The sequence below is a fragment of the Choloepus didactylus genome, chromosome 4 (assembly GCF_015220235.1).
Source record: "Choloepus didactylus isolate mChoDid1 chromosome 4, mChoDid1.pri, whole genome shotgun sequence".
In the NCBI taxonomy this organism is placed as follows: domain Eukaryota; kingdom Metazoa; phylum Chordata; class Mammalia; order Pilosa; family Megalonychidae; genus Choloepus; species Choloepus didactylus.
In genome coordinates this window covers 130688813-130710687 of record NC_051310.1, presented here as the reverse complement: position 1 = coordinate 130710687, position 21875 = coordinate 130688813, and the positions used below count along the sequence as shown (strand labels likewise).

Genomic DNA, 21875 nt, shown 5'->3' with positions numbered 1-21875 from the left:
AAAAAAAAAAAAGAACTTCCAAATAGTAACTCTCAGGCTGATGGTTCACCAATCCTTTTTTCACATTAGCAACTATACTGATAACTCCAGCAAGAGAACTAGTCTCCTGAGGAATGAACAGAGCCAGTATGTTACCTCAGGGATTTTTAACACAGTGTGAAGAATATATAACATTTTCATATGGTGGAATATAGCTCAAGTACACAGAATAAAATTTTTAATGTATGAATAAAATGTGGTCAAAATATAAGTCTACACTGAACATATGTGGAAAAGATATTTAATTGTAAAATAGAAAAGTAGGCCAGAGTACAGTTTTAAGGGTAACTGCTTCTTTATACAGTATAGGTAATCTAGAGGGGTTTTAGGGTTAAACATTTTCATAAAGCAATAAAACATTTTAAAAATAAAGCAAGAAAAAGGGCTTGAAGTTATGTTTTACAAAAAAGAATGAATATGTCAGAGTTTAATGTCCATACATTGTAGAATTTAACAGTATTGTGAGGAAAGCAAGTCACGGCACAGACATACAGCTTTCACAGGAAAAATAAAAGTTATGTTAGACACATCTATAGCATCACTGTAGTACAAAAAGTTATTGTTCTACGTACAAAAAACAATTTTTTTCTGTAAGAATAATTTCCTGGAGGGAGAGGAGGATGAGTTCATGAAATATATCAGAAACCCATATGCATTCAGTTCTCCAAAAACATTATCTTGAAATCCAGTGCCTTAAAGTGCTTTCATGTGGAAATCATGATGGAAGGCACAGAATAGTTTCACGTCCCCACTATGAAATTTCCAAAAAAGCATAGATTTTGCAGGTTTTGCAAATTCAAGTTATCTTGTAAGCGCTCCTTCCAAGAACATTGTCATTCAAAAGTTAGGCTGCCAGCTTGCTTAATTTCAGCGACCTATAGGATAAAAGGCTTTTTTTTCCTGGTAACTTTTATCATCTTTGTCAGAAAAGCAAATGATGCATTTTGAAATTATAAAACATGCAGAATATGTACAAACAGAACATTTTAAAAATATTTGCTTCTTATACATGTAAATCTACTTGGTATAGCGGAAATTGAACAAATATAAAAGTTTTGCTTTCCAAAAAATGTTTTCAGAGATTCTGAGACAACTTAAAGCTGTACAAAGATTTCGTTGAAGTCTTGTTTTCATATAGAAGTTTATACCTACAAGAGTAATTCCAGCATCAGGCCACTACATAATTATTACATAACATTTGGTCTAATCAACGATCACCCTTAAAACTGTTCTGTTTCTGAGAAATTAAGGTTCATACTAAAATCAAAAAATTCACAAAAACAGTGGTTTACTGTGTTTTTGGATCTCTTCAACAATCTTTATCAACTCATTTGGAACTGTAAAAAAAAACAAAACTATTTACAGAATTCAGTTTTAAATACATTTCACAACTTCTAAAGTAAAGTTTTATTTTACAAGAATTCAGAGCTCATGGCTTAAGTCCAATTATCAATCTGTAGTCTCTTCTATTATCCTGTATTCCCATGACTGTACTTATATTGTGTACAGTTCAAAATTGTATTCTTTCTTGACCAAAAGTAAAATCAAACTATGTGTTCATTTCAATTAAACAGCTTCTTTATTAGTCTGAAGGCGAGTCATAGCTTCTAATTTCTGTCTGTAGGCTTCTGCTTCCTGTTCTTTCTTTAGAAGCTGCTGTCGATATTTTTGTGCTTCTCGGTTTGCTTCATCCAGCTGTTTCTGAAGAGCTTCTCTCTCCTAATTAAAAAAAAAAAAAAGTTTTTTTTTCAATTTTTGCACAAATACATTATAAACACATACAAAAATGACCCTTCAAATAAAAAATCTGTAGTAGTTAAAGCGGACACCCTTTTGATGTTTCCTGGACATCTTGCTTTTGTAACCAATTTGATAACAATTGAAGCCCCTAATTTTGTGCTTCACACTATGAGACATAGATTTATTTCTCCTCAAGAAAATTAGTCTAATTAGAAATAAGACTAACAGAAAAACTCAAATTGGGTATCTGTAATTTTATACGTATTATAAAAACTAGTGAAGAATTTTAAGGAGGGGAAATATACAACCCTACTTCTTCATTACTATATTTGTGATGCTCTCCTCTAAAGGTAATAATTCTAAGACAATATTTCTTGATCATCTACTGTATGATTACACTAGGTGATTTCCAATAACAAGCCTTTAAGATAAATACAATGCCCTTTTTTTACAGATAAGAAAAATGATGCTCAGATCTGATACAGCTTTTCCAAGGTCACGCAGTAAGGAGGGTTTATGGGCTTCTAATATGTCTGTTTTTAAAACTATCTTCCTCTATGATAGCAAGCAAGATTCCTCAACTTTAAAATGAAGACTGTTGGTCTGGATTAGTGTTTCCTAAATCATACCATTTTATACAGCAATAAAATATCTAAATTCTCTAATGAGATTCATTAAAATTATACAGGTATAAAATATACGTATTAAATCCCTAAAGAAATTGAGAGCTGAAACGCAAATATGGTCCAATGAGAATGGTTACCTAAGTTTCCTTGGGAAAAACAAACAAAACATTTCAAAGAACCTTTTTCCCATACCTCTGGTGGGCACATGGACAAAAGCTCAATCTGCAAAGGCTCAAGCTCAAGAGAAGGCTCCACAGTCTTAGGAGTGAAGCAACCTCATTACAGAGGTCTCGAACTGGTCAGTAGGGGTGGGGGTTGAGGGGAGACTGTTAATCAATAAAAAGGGCCAGGCTGACGTGGACAAGAGTCGAACAGAGGCCAAGTGAAGGTGGGTGGTGAGTAGCCTGCTGGAAAAGAGGGACAGTATGAGGATCATAGGTGCCTCTCTGACACTTGCCCATTGTGATATCAAAAGATTCCCTCCTTTTTACTATCCCCATGGCCCACAAGGAGGAGCATATCTAATCCCCCTGCCTTTCCGTAATCCCACTCCCTTCTTTACAGTGGGAATGAAGCTAAATCAAGTATTTATTTTTCCCACGCATTCACCAGCTGTGGGAATGATTGGTTCACAGGTATTCCCTAAATCTTCCAATTACATAAAATGTACAAATAGAAGAAAGGAGTGCTTCTCAACTCCAATTTAAATAATGCCCAGCCGCTCCCCTGCTGCCTTCCAAAACCCCTGCCACCCTCTTTTTAGCCCCCTATCCTAACTTCAGGCAAGAGAATAGATAAGAACAAGTCAGAAAGGAGACAAGCCTTGTGTAAGCAATTAAACTTTAGTCTCTGGCAGTGAACGATCCCACCCTGGCAGGAGCCCTGCAGCCTGCAGAAGAGTTTTAAGATTGTACATGTGTTGGGAATAAGAGCCTTTGGTAACAAAAGTGTTGAATATCAACAGAAATTTACCCTGATTTGGCAAGAAATATCGAAACAGAGTAACTCTAAGGTTTCTTCTAGTATTAGCTATTTATTAGCAGTTAGAACCATAAATGTTACCAGGAAGGAATTCACAATTATTTCAGAAGACGAAATTAAATTGAGTGAGGTAAACAGTCTAACACGGAATACAGTTTAACTCTCTTTTCCTTATTGCATATTTTTATTTCAAGAAGATATTTTAATATAAATGCAAAGATGCTCCCTTATGCTTATTAGAACAAATAAAAGACTCCTTCTACATTGCATTTTTGGTTAAATCTAAAATGAGGCAAAGATCACTAGTTCTGCTCTTTGAGTATATTTAATTCTCAAGACCGAAAGCATAGTTAATGTGATAAAAGGTTTTTGTTTTTTTAAGTGTTTTCATTTTTTTTACCTACTGCTCAGGAATACAAGCATTTATGGAGAGAATCTCTTTGCTATCTCACTTTTCAAAGCAAATAAAAATCTCTGAATAGTGGAAAGTATCACTTCTTATTTTACTCAGAGATCCTTTGTTTCTAAATTTGTCAAATGCTTAGTGAACATATATTACATGCTATACTTTCTACATGCAAAGAGTAATTTAGTTATTTCACCCATGAATGCTACAAGACTGACCTTTTGCAATAAAACCACAATAAAAAGGATTTTTATATTTTTAAATACAGTTTAGCCAATACTATGTTATAATAAACTATTTTTCCTTTAACAATCTAACATTGAAGAATTCCAAGAAAAATAAATTCTGATGATAATCAAGATTTGGTGTCAACAAGGAAAATATCTTATGCTACAATTCCAGACCCAAGCAATATGATATTATTAGATAATGAACAACAGAGCAAGGATAGACTTGGGTTTGCTTTTTAATTTTCAAATATGATTCTTTAATTCTATTTCAGATAGCAGCAATTATCTTTAAAATTTTTAATATTTAATTTTCTAGTTTTCAAATTTATATTTTGCTTTAGTTATTACAAACACAAAAAAATCACAGCAATGATTTATCTTCTACCATACCTTCATATAAAATTAGAAGGATAAAAATAGCGACTAACATTTACTGTATGTCAGCCATCGTATTGGTCCTTCACATGCATTCCCATTTAATCCTTACAACAGCTTTATATCATAGGTATTAGTTCTCCATTTTACTGATGCGGAAATCAAGTCTTGAAAGTTTAAATAACTTTTCCAAGGTCACACAATTGGATGATTATAAAATAAATTTCAAGTCTAAATCTGATTCCAGAACTATATTCTCAACCACGACATGTTTTAAAAAAGAGAGAAACTGGGCAGGGTGTGTGAGCTGTCTGTGTTTGCTTTGTGTAAAAACATTAATTTTCTAACCACAACAGGCCAAATATGGTCCTGTTTTTATAAATAAAATTTTATTAAAAGACAGTCATGCCCATTCATTCATGAATTGTTTACGGCTGTTTTCATGCTACAATGGCAGTTGAGCCATTCCAAGACTGTAAGGCCCATAAAGTTGAAAATATTTACTATCTGGCCCTTTACTGAAAAAGTCTGCCTACCCCAAAGGAAAAACTTATTAAAAAGAGATATGACTAAATTTAAAACTTTGGTATATCAAAAAGGATATCCATTAACTAAAAAAAAAGTTTGAAAATAACTTGTATCAAATAAAACATTGTCTGAAGAATTCATGGCAATCAACTTTTAAAAGAACACTAAGGCTCCCAATCACTGGTTAAAGAATGCAAATACTTCATTAAAAATAAATAAAATTTGCTAATAAATATATTTATTTCTAATCTCTATGGCAAAGAAAAAATAAAGGTATTTCCTGAAGTCACACAACTAAGAAAGTACTAGAGAAAAATCTGTTACTCCTAATGCACTAATTCCATTTCTTCCCTTCTACACAGAACAGTTTAACTTCAAGTCAGAATAGGCTAATGTTTATTTATGGAAGAAATCTATAAATAGCACATTTCTTCAAAAAATATCTTCAATGCAATAATATCAATGGGTAATAACAAAATGATATACATTATTGCAATTAGTCCACTATTCCTACCTTCCCCTCCAAAACAAAAACAAACCTATTTCATTTCCTATATTGCCATAATACAGATGTAAAAGCCACAAACTCTAGAATAACTTCTATAATTTAAACTAATTTCTCCAAAGGTTATTAGGTGGGAAACACTGAAAACATAGCTTCTTAGTACCTTCTTTACAAAGAGTCACTCTGGTGATGGATATACACACATAGAAAAAACTCAAACATGATAGATTCTGTAAAATGAGTTAATTTTTTAATTCCTTTTGAGCAGGGTTTCTCAATCTCATCATTATTGATATTTTTGGACCAGATAATTTCTTGTTTGGCTGGGGGGGGGGGGGGGGGCTGCCTTGTGCATTGTAGGGCATTTAGCAGCATCCCTGGCCTCTACCCACTAAATGCCAGTGGCATGCCCCCAATCACAACAATCAACAATGTCTCCAGACATTAACAAATATCCTTTGGAGGTCAAAATCACACCAGTTGGGAACCACAGCTTTAGAGAAACTTTTTGGATGAGTGGACAACGTGTCATTTAGAAAGGAGTACAAAAGTCTGTCCCCACAAAAGCTCTATTGGTGACCCGAGAAAATAAATTCAAAAGAACCAACTTATGCATTATAAGGAAATAATTACCCGGTCTGATGAAAAAATTGGAGGTCACCTCTTCATTCTATATCCCCAGCCCACCTCTACCATCTATCCTTACTATATGCTTCAAGGTCTCCCTGTAATAGTCCTAAGAAGCCATGCAATCTTGGTTTGAACATCTCCAGTGATGGAAAATAAGATTTCTATCACCAGAAAGCTCTAATTACTAAAGACAAAACAAATAAACAAACAAACAAAAAACCACTCTTTGTCATAGCAAGCTAAAAATCCTTCTCCCTAAAGTTCTATCTCCTTAGTCCTAGTTAATTTATATACCTCAATTAACATTTTCCTGTTATTTGCAATTTCACCCTGATATTCTGAAAGACTGTAAGAGAGGAATCAGGCTGAACTTTGAGGAAAACAACAACTCTCATTGGTCATTAGGTAAATAAAATACAAACTACACATAAAAATATAATTAGTTGAAATGAATAAGTTTATGTTTAATAAAAATTCAAGTAATTTGAACGTAATTTGTTTTATTAGATAGTTAAAGCAAGAAAAGTACATAAAAAGTGCCTGAAAAAAGATCCGACATACCAGAAAGACAAGCTAATAAAAAGATTGTTTATTAAATAATTTTACTGATACTGTTTAATGAAATAAACTACTAGTTTCTGAATAAGAATTTCAACAGTCTGAATTTCAATTTTAATTCTGAAATTTTGAAACTACCCATCTTCAAGCATTTCTCTCCCTTTTTATAAGTTTGGGTATGAATAACTTAGCTATATAAAGGCCAGGGGTATGTTATTCTTTTTGTTGTGGGTCAATTAAATATATTCCATGACCACATTAGCCCATCCTTCATTATAATAATAATTACAACGATAATTTTGGGGGAAAAAAAAAAACCCTATCCATCCTCAATAACTTATTGAGTTATAATTTTATGAAGCTTTCTGGTCCTTTTTAACTCAATAATACATTATTTGTGATTGTGACCAAAATTGTAAAAGTCATATTAAAATGAATTTGAGTATGGATATTTCTAATTAGTCAGAATTATGGTGCCATTCAATGAGGTTTTTTTTTTTTAAATCCTCTCTTTTCTAAGATAACTAGAAACTTTAAAAACAATTACTAAATATTCACCAACATTCATCATACACATATATCAAACTTTATGAATGTGTATAAATGAGTATGTTAACTTCCAAAATTCTCATAAACTCCCCCCACCCCAAAGCAGATTTTGTTACTGTGAATTCCATTTTGAGAGAAAAGAAAACTGAAGTTCAAAGAGATAAAATAACTTGCCTCAAAACTAATAGGCACAAGATGTAGGATTCAAACCCAGCTCATTTGACTTCGAGTCCAATGCTCTTTATCTTGCAGTTACTCTTTCAAAGTTATTCAAGACTAACTTTGTTTTCATTTGATACAAACAGATATCAAATTTGGGTGGCATAATTTTTTTTACAGTCATGTGGGAAAAAAAAAAAACCCTCTGAGCTAACTATCGTTTGGTTACTCTTACAAACTAGTTTACAAATTTGTTTGGGAGAGGGGAAAAAAGGTTGAAAAAGCTTTTCAACAGCTAGTCTAAATTAATTTAATTTCCTTAAAGGACTTAGTGAAATAACTAGGTATTTTTAAAACACTTTTAAAAAACAAACCATTTGACATCAACCTTAAGAGGCTCCCCCAGCTCAATTTGGAATTTGCATTTCATTTTTAAAAGAAAGAAGTTTTAGTCACATATAGTGACATTTTTCCTCAGTGAGTTGTGAGAATGAACATATGTAAGTTTAATAGAAAATAAAGGATGGAGTGTAAGAACCAAAAACATTCCAATATTACCATGACGACAGACTTTGTTACAAACAAATTCTTCACTCATTCATTCATTCATTCAGTATTTATTTATTGGGGGCTTGCTATATGTATAAGGCAAAAATTTAGACAAAATGATAATATGCACCTTCATTCTGTATAAAAACAACACTTTCAGTAATAAATATAAAAGACAAACAAAGAAAAAGAAAAGACAAGAAAATTGAATTTATTTTGGACGACTGCAGCAAAACACACCGGGTAAAAGACTCCTTACTTCTATTTCTGCAGATTCCACCCGGTTTTCAATTATTTCAATACATTGTCTCTTAGCTGGTGGTTCTTCACTTATAACAGTTTCTTCAGCAATGTCCGTTGCTGGTACTGTTAATACTAAAATGAAAATATGCATACATTATTTCATTTTCAGATAGGTTTAGTCTTGCCATTGTTGATACAACTGATTTAAAATAAATATGTTCCAAAAATAATTTCAAAACATTGATCTGCTTTTTATTAGGATATCTGTATTTGTCTTCTTCACCTTCCTGCTTTCTTACTATAATCTATTTATTATTGAAAGATCTGTTCATTTTAATGACTCAAAAATCAAAACAATACTTAACAACCATACACTGAAGGGCCTAACTTCCATTTCAGCTAACACAGATAACCAATTTTATTAGTTCCTTGTGTATTGTTCTTGTGTTAATTCATGCAAAAAACAAATGAAAATATATTCTCATTTTTCTCCCTTTTGTACAGAAAAGGTAGCATAAGTATATAGGTCCACTGCTCTGCTCTTGCTTTTGTCACTCCATATATCTAAAGCATCTTTCTGTATCAGTACACAGTGAGTTTCCCTTTGTTTAGTACATAATATTCCATTGTGTGTATCATTATATATTCTGTAAACTATTCATAACCTAAGCTCGTTTTTCTTTTGGATTGCTGGACTTTGTCTCAATTTGTAGTAGCTGTTTATGTATCTGAAAACAAAATATATATATATGGCAGTCCTCACTTGGCATAGCAGAGCAGGACCATAAAAATGACAGTGAAAGTTGAAACCACACAAAGCAATCTTAATAATCAATAGGAAAAATTATAACTTTATGAACTTTTTGTCAAAACATTACTTTTACTATCAGTTATAAATGTATATAGAAATGGGGAAAAATAAAACTAATATTTAGTACACTGTCATTTAAAATATTAAAAGCATTGAGAATTAAAGTGCTTTATATCTTTGCAAAAAAAAAACTTATCAAGAATAGTTTCAACGATGCTTGCCTTCTTCCCTTAGTAAAACTTACACTGAGCAAGCATCTTTCCTATGCGTTGGTGATTTGTCATTACTCCTTTCAAAGTCCAGATCAGCTTCCAACATTTTATCCTTTGTACTTTCCATGCCATGAAATATTTCTGAGGATTCTTTTAATGTGAAGTTTTTTGCCAGTGTCACATCCCCTAAAGACATCTCTCTCTCTCTCTCTCTCTAACAGGTACACAGTGATCAATACATACAGATTTTGAAAACAATGATCACCACACGCTCTGTTATCTACATAATGGTTTGCAATCTGAAGAGCTAACTGTGGAGTTTGTACTTCATGCAATTTCTCACAGTTAATATACTGTGGTGACTAAAATCTGAACCATGTTATTAGAAGACTAGTGTTATTTAACTAAACCATGATAAATTAAATTCATGCATATTGGAACCATGCAAAGTGAGGACTGCTTCTCTGTGTGTATATGTATTTTAATCTAGAGAGATTAGTCCTTTGCCCATTTTCCAAATACCTTTTCTCTGTTTTTGTTTTTGGAAATTGCTTATGGTATTTTGTTCACCATACAAAAGGTTTTGATTTTTATGTGGTTAAATTTATCAATCTTTTATTTTAAGTTGTCTGGATTTATGTGTCAGGGCTAGAAAGGCCTTCTCCATTCTAAGACTATAAAAATAACTACCTGCACTTTTCTAACACACTCACCATTTTATTTTTTTATATTTAAATCTTTGCGCCATTTTAGATCAAAGTGTACATTACAAGGCATGAATTTAGTATTTTTCTAGGTGGCTATCCTGTTACTCCAACACTGCTTAGTAAGGAGACCATCTCTTTTTTCAGTGATTTGGGATACCACCCTTATTATATTGTAAATTCCCATATATATTTTAGTCTACTTTTGTTCTTTATATTTCTTTAATTTGACTGTCTGTATAGGTTTTATATCCAAATGTCAGCCTTATATTTTTTTTAATTGGAGAGGCTTTACAAGTTTAATACTGGCAGTAGAGCCCTCTCATTGCTCTTGTTTTGCCGAGTTTTCCTTGTTTTTCTTCTTGCCCCTTTCCTCTATCAATATAAACTTAGAATCAGTTTGGTTAGTTCCAGAAAAACACAAAAAACAAAAATTGTTGGTCTTTTTATCAATATCACTTTACATTTATAAGTTAACTTAGGAGGAATTGAGAGCTTTATGATATTCAGTCTTTCCATCCAAAAATGTGGGTTTCTTTCCATTTGTTCATCAGTGAGATTAGTCTGTTTTGTATGTCAGGTTTTGGAAACAATGTTATATTTGCTCAATAGAAATAGCTTTTTCTACCATTGGAATTAGTTCTTTAAAGTTTTATGAAAGCCTGATCCAAATCTTGGATCGGCTATCAGCAGATTTCTGCAAAGCGGGAAAGACTTCCCAGGCTTTACAAGTCCAGGGCTCTCTCCTCTATTGCTACAGCAATGAATTCTTTTCTTGAAACCTGGTGTCTCAATGTGCCATGCCTCATCTATCACTCAAAACCTAACCTGACTTAGGAGAGCTTTTACCTCCAGCCCTTCCTTTCCCCATTTCCTCCACTGGCCTTGAAGAGGAATAGGGTCTGCAGCCCTAGTCATTTTCTAAGGGTTACGTGTATAAAGGGGAACTTGCTCAGAAAGGCACTTTCTGTACCTTCTTTCTCTCCTTCCCTCAGTATTCTTGGCCTGGTTTATCTTAGCCATGCTTGCAGCAGTTCCTACTCAGGGTAGGGTGCTATCTTTCTGTGAGTATATATTAATCGGTGATTTCTGAGCTCAATCTCATTTCTTTTCTTGATAAACCAAGATGGTCTTCTTGCCTGGACTTAGACGCTTTTGGCAACACTTAAAATGTGGTATTTTCTAACTTTTAGTTTCTCTATATGGTGTCAAGGATGCAAAAAGTGGGAAAATTGAGGAGAAAGCACCTACATAAGTTTGCTACTATGTTCATACTAGAATTTCTAAGTCCAACTTAATTTTAAGTAGCTTTTACTAACATGGTATTTTGAAAAAGCCTGTATGATATTTGAATTGCATAAAATGGCCTAGGAAATTATTGTTCAGTACTGATTTTGAATTATTTATTTTGGGTATAATTTGTAGTGATACTTAAATTCACTTTCCAACCAGAATACTTAGGGGATAATTCCTCTTTCCCTACCTGGTGTATACTCAGAGGAGACAAGCTAATTTTAATATTAACCTAAGCAAAATAAAATTATGCAACTAAGTCAGTTGTACCAAGTTACAATAATATAATTTAAGACCAAAATGAATGATTTAGCAAAGATAACATAATTTCCCACATAAGAGTTTATGAATGAAATTTGAAAATAAACACAATCTTTATGTAAATATCTATACTACTGACCTTGTTGTCCATCTGGCATGGTTACAATGATGGGCTGACCTATTCCACTGGTTGGAATGGAGTGCAAATTTCCAAGCTGAATTCCATCTGTAACTATTGTGATGACTTGCTGACCCCCTGAACTAACTACTTGCTGAATTGCACCATCCACAGATTCTGCAGTAACTACTTCCTCCGTGGCCACTACTGGAAGAAAAATAAGTAAAAATCAGTGAATATATATAAATGTATGAATAAGACTTTATTTTTAGTTTTTCTGCTACCTTTGCTTTCCCTGTTTCTTTCTTACACAGGGAAATTTTACATGGTTTTTAAACTCAGTCCCCTGAGTAGATATCTTTATAAACAGTAGATTACTTGTCCCACAATTTATAATAAATGAGTTCCAACTTATTGGAAACATTCTTGAATAAAGTGGTAATTTTAAAAAATGGTTATTAAACCAAATCATTTCCAAATGCAATAACAATCAATCAATCAATGATTTAAATAAACAATTTATTTTTAGTTATAAGAGATATAAAATTTATAAGATCTCCTAAGGTCACAGGTAAGACAAAGATTACATCTAATTAATAAATTTCTACAATACAAAAGAAAATTCTGTATATGGTTATACTCCAGTTGCATTTACATGTGACTTTATATACATTTCTATATTCAACGAAAAGTGGAAAGTTGTATTTTTGAAATTGACAGAATAACTACTACTCCCTTTTTGGATTCAGTGATCAAGGATTGTCTTGATAAGAAGTGGCATACAGAAGCAAGGGGCAAGATGGCAGCATACAAAGGAGTGGAAGCTAAGTAGCCCCCCTGGAACAACTACAAAAAACCAGAAACAACTAGCAAATAATCCAGAGTGACTGCGGGGGGACAAACAAGACCATCCATTCATCATACACCAACCTGAATTGGGAGGAATGCCCGAGAACACAGCATAAAATCTGTAAGTAAAACCTGCGGAACCAAGTCGTGAGACCCCCTCCCCCATAGCCCGAGCTGCCGAGCCGTGTGGTGCCACAGAGAAGCTCTCTCCCAGCAAGCGAATATAGCTCAGCTGAGCTCCAACTGGGGTTTTAAGTAGCGAGTGTGAACTGCTCACTACAGGTATGCAGCCCCAAAAAACAGACAGAGGCTTTGGGTGACGACTGACCTGGGAGAGCTGGAGGGTCGCCTTGGACTGGGTCTGAAAGGGACTATCTGTTTCTTTTTTGGCTCAGTGGAGAAAGCCCCAGTCATTTTCAGTTTCCAGGGCTGTGAAGCAGAGAAGGGTGGAGACAGCACAAGCAGAGAGCTAGACCATTGAAATGCTAATGACCTCCACCTGAGGGGTCTGTCTTCTCTAGGAGGAAAGGGGTGGGGCCCTTTCCATTCAGAACCAGACCCCAGAGCCTGGGGGAACAGGGCCACAGCTCCTCACACCAGTCAAGAATTATAGGCTAACAGGCGTCACCTGCTGGGCAGAAAAGCACAGTGACCCGAGGCATCAAAGGGTGGAGCAATTTTCTAAGACACACCCGCAGGGAAACAAGATACTGAATATTTCTTCCCTCTGGGACCTGAGCCTGTTCTGGTCTGGGAAAACCTGATTTGGATAACCAAGGAAACCATGCCTAGACAACAGAAAATTACAACCCACACTAAGAAAAACAAAGTTATGGCTCAGTCAAAGGAACAAACGTACACTTCAACTGAGATACAGGAATTTAAACAACTAATGCTAAACCACTTCAAAAAGTTTAGAGAAGATATTGCAAAAGAGATAGAGGCTGTAAAGGAAGCACTGGACATGTATAAGGCAGAAATCAAAAGTTCAAAAAACCTACTAGTAGAATCTATGGAAATGAAAGGCACAACACAAGAGATGAAAGACACAATGGAAACATACAACAGCAGATCTCAAGAGGCAGAAGAAAACACTCAGGAACTGGAGAACAAAACACCTGAAAGCCTACACGCAAAGGAGCAGATGGAGAAAAGAATGAAAAAATATGAGCAACGTCTCCGGGAACTCAAGGATGAAACAAACTACAATAATGTACGTATCATTGGTGTCCCAGAAGGAGAAGAGAAGGGAAAGGGGGCAGAAGCAATAATAGAGGAAATAATTAATGAAAATTTCCCATCTCTTATGAAAGACATAAAATTACAGATCCAAGAAGTGCAGCGTACTCCAAACAGAAGAGATATGAATAGACCTATGCCAAGACACTTAATAATCAGATTATCACATGTCAAAGACAAAGAGAGAATCCTGAAAGCAGCAAGAGAAAAGCGATCCATCACATACAAAGGAAGCTTAATAAGACTATGTGCGGAGCTCTCAGCAGAAACCATGGAGGCAAGAAGGAAGTGGTGTGATATATTTAAGATACTGAAAGAGAAAAACCGCCAACCAAGAATCCTGTATCCAGCAAAGCTGTCCTTCAAATATGAGGGAGAGCTCAAAATATTTTCTGACAAACAGACAATGAGAGACTTTGTGAACAAGACACCTGCCCTACAGGAAATACTAAAGGGGGCACTACAGGGTGATAGAAGACAGGAGTGTGTGGTTTGGAACACAATTTTGGGAGATGGTAGCACAACAATGTAAGTACACTGAACAAAGGTAACTATGAATACGGCTGAGAGAGGAAGATGGGGAGCATGTGAGACACCACAAGAAAGGAGGAAAGATAAAGACTGGGACTGTGTAACTTGGTGAAATCTAGAGTATTCAACAATTGTGATAAAATGTACAAATATGTTCTTTTATGAGGGAGAACAAGGAAATGTCAACCTTGCAAGGTGTTAAAAATGGGGAGGCATTGGGGGAGGGATGCAATCAGCATAAACTAGAGACTGTAACTAATAGAATCATTGTATTATGCTTCCTTTAATGTAACAAAGGTGATATGCCAAGGTGAATGCAGATAAGAGGGGGGGATAGGGGAGGCATGTTAGACACTTGACATTGGTGGTATTGCCTGATTCTTTATTCTACTTTGATTTAAGGTTATTTTTCCTTTTGCTGCTTCCTAGCTGTCATTTTTTTTTTTTTTGTTTCCTCTTTCTTTTGCCTCTCTACCTTCTTTGACTCTCCCTCCTGCCTTGTGGAAGAAATGTAGATGCTCTTGCTTAGTATGAGCAGAATGTTCAATTAGGATGAACTTAAATGTTTGGAAATGAACAGGGGTGTTGGTAGCAAGATGTGAGAATAACTAACAGCGCCAAATGGTGTGTGAATTAGGTGGAAAGGGGAAGCTCAGAGTCATATATGTCACCAGAAGGAAAGCTGGGGGTCAAAAGATGGGAATGTATAAAACTGAATCCTATGGTGGGCAATGTCCATGATCAACAATACAAATACTAGAAATCACTTCATGAACCAGAACAAATGTATGACAATACAATTAGAAGTTAATAATAGAGGGGCATATAGGGAAGAACTATATACCTATTACAAACTATATACTACAGTTAGTAGTATTTCAACATTTTTTCGTAAACAGTAACAAACGTACTATAATAATACTATGAGTCAACAATTGAGGGGGGTTGGTTAGGGATAGGGTTTAGAGTTTCCTTTTCTTTTTTTTCTTTTTTCATCTTTCACTTTATTTCTTGTCTGGAGTAATGAAAAGTTTCTAAAAATTGAACATAAATTAAGTGTGATGGATGCACAGCTGTACGAGGGTACCCAGGGGCAAGTGATTGTACACTTTGGATCTTTGGATAATTGTATGGTATCTGAACAATCTCAATAAAAATGAAAAAAAAAAAAAAAAAAGGACAGTAAGCAGATACACAGAGGAAGGAAAGCATGGGGCAAATTCTGGATATGGTGAGTAATCCCTTCCAGCTGGAATATGAGGTATGTGAAAGAAAGTGGTGGATGGAAAGTCTAGAAATATGAATACTGTGTTATAAGGACTAAGGACAAATAAAGCATTTATGAGAAAACAAACAAACAAAAAAAAAACAAAAAAAACAAAAAAAAGAAATGATTAAAGGGACAGTTCACCAAGAAGATACAACAATCATAAGTATTTATACACCAAGCAAAAGTGCTCCTAAATACATGAGGCAAACACTGACAACAGCGAATGGAGGAGACATCTCTACAATAATAGTTGGCAACTTCCATACACCACTCTCATAGACAGATAGAACATCTAGACAGAGGATCAATAAAGAAACAGAGATTTTGAATAGCGTGATAAAAGAACTAGATATAATAGACATTTACTCAACAATGCACCCCAAAACAGCAGGATACACATTTTTCTTAAATTCTCATGGATCATTCTCAAGGACAGACCAAATGTTGGCTCACAAAGCAAGTCTCAATAAATTTAAAAAGACTGAAATTATACAAAACACTTTCTTGGATCATAATGGAGTGAACTTGGAAATCAATAAGAGGCAGAAGGCTGAGAAATTCACAAATATAAAGAGGATATACAAAAAAGTCTTTTTTTTTTTCCACAAAACAAATCATACATTTGATTGTTCACAGTATCATTACATAGTTGTGCATTCATCACCAAAATCAATCCCTGACACCTTCATTACCACACACACAAAAATAACAAGAATACTAATTAAAGTGAAAAAGAGCAATTAAAGTAAAAAAGAACACTGGGGAAAAAAAAAAAAAAGAAGTGGCATACAGATCCCCAAAATATGCTTAGTATTTTATACGTGAGGCTCAGAGAGGATTCTGACAGCTGAAAACAGCACGTGAGCCTCATCTAAGTAAAACCTCACAAGTTAATATGGCCAAAATCCTTTCCCATGGGCAATCCTATGACCCAATTTCTCATCCCAAAAGACATGCAAGTTCACAGCAACTTTTCTCAGAAAAGTAAAAAACTAGAAACAACCTAAATATCCAACAGTACTAGAATGGATAAATAAATAGTGGTAAATTCTTACGTAGATTGAAATACTACACAGAAACCAAAATGACTACTTGTAAAACATGGATGAATCTGACAAAAATAATTCTGACTGATGTAAGCTAGACCCAAAAGGATACGTACTGCCTATCTTCTATTTATGACCTGAGCAATGGTTATGTAGTAGTGATCACTTTGTGATAATTCATCAAATTGTACATTCATGATCTATGCCCTTTTCTGTATATATGTTACATGTCAATAAAAAAGCATCAAAAGGAATAATGACAGTAGTAATGGATTATAACACATTGAATTTTTAAAAAGCCATTCATCCAAAAGAATATCTTCTAAAAAAAGGAGGGGTTGGGAGAGAAAAGATTTTCTTCATAGAAGAATAGCATCTAATTAACATGGAATGGATAATAAAAATCAGAAAAATTATCATATTGTAAACCCTGATATAGTAATTGCTTCAGGAAAGGGTCACTAATGGAAGTTAAACCATCAGTGAAATCTTTTGGAAGAACAGGATATTCAAATGATCTCAGAGTATCATATCAAGTATTACTATTAGTTGCAAAGGGGAAAATGTGCCTGTAAAGAACCAGTGGTCACCATTTTCCTCAAGTGGTCAATATCCGATGGCCTGACAGTGTATGCCTCCTGATATGATGCAATGGGAGGTTACAAAATGTCACTTGTATTCTTCCTATAAAAGTCTGACTTGAATCTGAGCACTAAAAAACAAATGACTCCAGATAATGCATAGTCCCGCAGACAATTGGCTTGGACTCTACAAGATTTCAATGTCATAAAGAAACAGGGGAGGCAGTAGGGCTGTCCTTGACTGTGGGAGAATAAAAACACAATAACCAAATATAATGTGATGAATCCAGGATCAAAAACAAACATTCATATAGCTATAAAGAACATTTGAGGGACAACTGGAAAAATCTGAATATGGACCAAAGAAGTTTCATGATGTCTTCAGTCTACTTTCAGATAATTTGGCAAAATGGAGGTGGGGTAGGTGTGTGTGTGACAGAAAAAGAAAATGTGCAAGTGTGGCAAGATGTTAAGTGTTGGCTGAATATAGATGAAAGGTACAAGAGTCCACAATATTGTTCATCCTTCAATTTTTCTGTGGGTTTTAAAATTGTAAACAAAAAAAAATCATTAATACTAGAAAGTTTGGATAAAATAAATGACATCAAGACCATTTCTAAATGAAATATTTTTTAAAGTGTTAATTCAGGCAATACTTCACAAAAAGTATAACTAAATAAAACCATTCTCTACTAAAGTCAAGCTGCTATTCAGATATACAGCTGCTCCAAATATTTGTGTTGCAATTCACAGGAGAACATCATAGACATCAGTGATCACAGGATTTACTAAAGACAGAGATGCTGAAAACATATGAACTTCTTTTTTTTTTAAAAAAAAAAAAAAAAAAAAGGCAAGACAAATACTGTGACTTTAGTTTTCAAGGGTATACTTTCGGCAACAGGCCTGGCTTGTACCCTGCTACCATGCTACTTGAGAATCAAGGGTCACAATACAAACCACAAAAGATAACATTCAAAATGCAAGCAACCTTTATGTTTTGAGTTCTCTTATTATTGTTTGCTTTTAAACTATAATTAGGCTTTAATATCAAGCACTTAAGAAAATATCAGGAAGATAATTTCAAAATTAAAGGCAGGGCACAAAATAGTAATATATTCAATAGAACAACTACTAAGGTTTTCAAATACATTAGCTATTGCTTTGATTTTTTAAAAATATCCATATGAAAAAGAAATGTCTACTCTAGTTGAATGCTATCTACAGGTAGTAAATATTTTAAAGTATAATCATACATAAGAAATTTCTGAGATCACACACAACCAAGGCATAGCTCAAGAACTTTCATCTATGCACTATTTTCAATGACTGTAATTAAAATAATAGAGTTCTTGTCTTTCATCTAAAGAGTTTTCTTTTTAACTTGTGCCATGGTAAGGAATTTGAGAAAAATTGCACAGAACCCTCTACATAAGAAGACAAAGTGCCCCCCGAAACCCTAAGAATAACCCAATAGTGAAATACTGAAATACGTAAGAATAAAACGAAAAGTCTTATAACTACAAAAATGAATGTTGTTTTAAAAGACATATTCCCAAACATAAAACTGTAATATCATAAATATTCATTGATTTGATTAAAAAGTCAAGTTGTAATATTCAAGGAAGGCCTAGATATCTACAGCATCTTTGAAAATATCTGCGTTCTCTTGTTCAACATGACTTCTGAATTATGTCATAAAATTCAAATAAGCTCAGGAAAAACTGTCTTTAAAATGTTCTAAAAGATTGAAAATTCTATATAGAAATACAGTCAACATAAAACAGAAACTATATTTACTGAAGGAAAAAATAATATTTCAAAGGTATTATGCCTGCAATTGAATCTGAAATTAAAAACATAAAAGTGAAAACAAAAGAACCTCATGATAGCCCAGAAACATAACCCTTAAAAGCCAATTCACTTGTAGTACTTCTATTTTACGAATAGACAAAAACCAAAAACTATGCAAAGGGGGATCTGGTTCAAATTCCACTATTAAGGAGAGTGCCGGCTTGAATGTATTATGTCCTCCAGAAAAAGCCATATTCTTTGATGCAGTCTTGTGGGGCAGACATTTTAGTGCTGATTAGATTGGAATTCTTTGAGTGTTTCCATGGAGATGTGCCCCATCCAACTGTAGGTGATAACTCTGATGAGATAATTTCCATGGAGTCATGGCCCCACCCATTCAGGGTGGGCCTTGATCAGTGAAGCCATATAAATGAGCTGAGAAGCAGAAGGAACTCAGTGCAGCCCAGAGTGAACTTTTGAAGAGGAGCTACAGCCAAGAGGGACACTTTGAAGAAAGCACAAGAGCTGCAGATGAGAGACATTTTGAAGACGCCATTGGAAGCAGACTCTTGCTCCGGAGAAGCTAAGAGAGGACAAATATCCCAAGTGCAACTAAGAGTAACATTTTTGAGGAACTGCAGCCTAGAGAGGAACGTTCTGGGAAAAAGCCATTTTGAAACCAGAACTTTGGAGCAGACGCCAGCCACGTGCCTTCCCAGCTAACAGAGGCTTTCTGGACACCACTGGCCATCCTGCAGTGAAGGTACCCGACTGCTGATGTGTTACCTTGGACACTATATGGCCTTAAGACTGTAACTGTGTAACCAAATAAACCCCCTTTTATAAAAGCCAATCCATTTCTGGTGTTTTGCAAAATGGCAGCATTAGCAAACTGGAACACTACTATCATCTCTCCCCCAGATGACTGCAATCAACTCCTAACTAATCTTCTTTCCAGAGACTTTTTTTTATCCCTGCCAAAGTAATCATTGTAATACTCCCGTGTAATCTTACCTTCAGCCACTCTCCCACTCACTGGGCTCATCCACACTGGCCTCTAGGTCTTCACAAAAGGCCAAACTCTTTCCTGCCTCAAAAGCTTCACATGTCCCTCTTCCTAAAATGTTCTTCCCTTAACTTCTGCACAACTAATTCCTACTTAATCTTCAATTTAAATGTCTCTTCCTCTAGGAAGACCCATCAGACAAGGTTAACATCTTCTACATTTTATATGTAGCATTAATCACAATTATTTATCTGGGTGAATAATCATTTAATGCCTCAGCCTACCAAAAGATTATAAGTTTCATAAGGTTAGGACCATGATTGTTTACCATTTTCTCCCTAGCATCTAGCATAGTACCCAGGACATAAAAGAAGTTCAATAAAAATCTATTCAATGAATGCATAAATATTTTTTTCTCACTGTAAATGAATATCTGTTTGTAAACCAATAAATGGAAATTTTAGCACAAGAACAATTTTGAGTTATTCCTTTCTACACAAAACATGATGCATCCCTCCATGAATTATTTTATTTTAAGGCAGGAAGGAAGGGAGTAAGGGTGTGAATTTCCTGGAATTTTGATTTTCTGAATAGGAACACTTAAAGCAGAGTGATCTGTAAGCTTTGGAAGAAAGACAGGATAACTTGATTGGCTCTGCTTATTAATGAATAGTGTACTAGTATTCATTAATAAGCAATCTACAGCTGGGTTTTCCTTGTGAGAACATATTTAACTGCAATCCCAAAAAAACAGCTTGTACTCTTCTGTCTCATTTTGAAATGACTTCCAAAATTGAATAACTTGGAATAAGTTCATATGTATCTAAATCCTATCCACTCTTTAGGGTCTACCTCAAAACCCCCTAACTTCAGCTAAAAGTAATCACTTCCTTCTGAACAACGGTAATTGTCTAAATAATTATTTCACAGATGATCTCTATCTCTTGTATAACAATTTTAACCTACTCTAAATTTTCGTATGTTTATTTCTCATTTTACTAACAAGATTCTATGTTCCCACTGACTGTATCTCTACCCACCCCTCCCCACTTTTCTCTTGCTTCTGTCTCCTTCCTACATTCCCTAGATTGGAATACAGAACTGTTAATTTATCGGAAATTTTTTGGAAAAACAGCAGCTAAGAGATGGCTCCAAAAGAGCTCACTGACCATTCCTTTGAAGCAAAGGAATCTAAGTCCCAAGCTTAGTATCTTGAAAGGAAATAAAACTTCCTTGGTGTATAGTACATGCAGGCATCTGTATATTTTGATAGCTCAGTAAGGAATAGTTTTAGAAAGCAGTGAATGATGGGAAATTTTATTTCTGCACATAGCAGGCATAAAACTTAGCATAGAATATATGCTAAGGTGCCTTAAAAATCAGGTGGTCAAAGGAAAGAAATCTGAAGTCACAACAGTTTAACACTTTTAGTTTTATGCATAAGAAATACGTACTATAAGAATATTTGAAATATGTATGTTTTAGGGAGATACCTTTATTTTCTAAAATTAGTGAAATGGGAGCATAAGAAAATAGCAAAAATTTTTTAACAGTCTATGTAAATATTATTATTATTAGAGAAGTTGAAGGTTTACAGAAAAATCATGTATAAAACACAGAGGTCCCATATACCAACCTATTATTAACACCTCGGATTAGTGTGGTACATTTGTTACAATTCTTGAAAGAATATGTTTATAATTATACTATTAACTATAGACCATAGTTTACAATAGGGTTTACTGTTGTAGAGTTGTACGTCTTTTTGTTTTTAAAAGTTTATTCTAGTAACATATACACTAATTAAAATTTTCCCCTTCAACCACATTCAAATATATAATTCAGAGCTGTTAATTATGTTCACAGTGTTATGCTACCATCACTTGCTAGCCAAATGAAATGATCAGTTGTGCCTAAACACACAGAACTTGTACATGTTTTCTGATGTTAAATCTGCTATACCTAGCTAGATAACTACTGGGACAATCAAATAAGGCAAAATTAACCTAAATACCAAAGAGAAAAAAGGAACCAAAACTAGA

At 34.3% G+C, this 21875-nt stretch overlaps 1 protein-coding gene across 8 annotated transcripts in view; it reads right to left on the bottom strand.

The window, feature by feature from the left end:
- Positions 1 to 264: 264 nt before the first annotated feature.
- Positions 265 to 21875, bottom strand: part of GABPB1 (GA binding protein transcription factor subunit beta 1) — a 120249-nt gene continuing 98638 nt past the window's right edge. For 5 of the 8 annotated variants that reach the window (XM_037834001.1, XM_037833999.1, XM_037834004.1 and 2 more), the window contains exons 7-9: positions 11539 to 11724; positions 8135 to 8250; positions 265 to 1758 (exon numbers count right to left, since the gene is read on the bottom strand). In XM_037834001.1, coding sequence (XP_037689929.1) covers positions 1606 to 1758; positions 8135 to 8250; positions 11539 to 11724 — 455 coding nt within the window. In that variant the 3' untranslated portion in view covers positions 265 to 1605. Of the gene's footprint in view, positions 1759 to 8115; positions 8251 to 11538; positions 11725 to 21875 lie in introns of all 8 variants that reach the window. The other 3 variants (XM_037834000.1, XM_037834005.1, XM_037834007.1) reach the window with 2 other exon arrangements.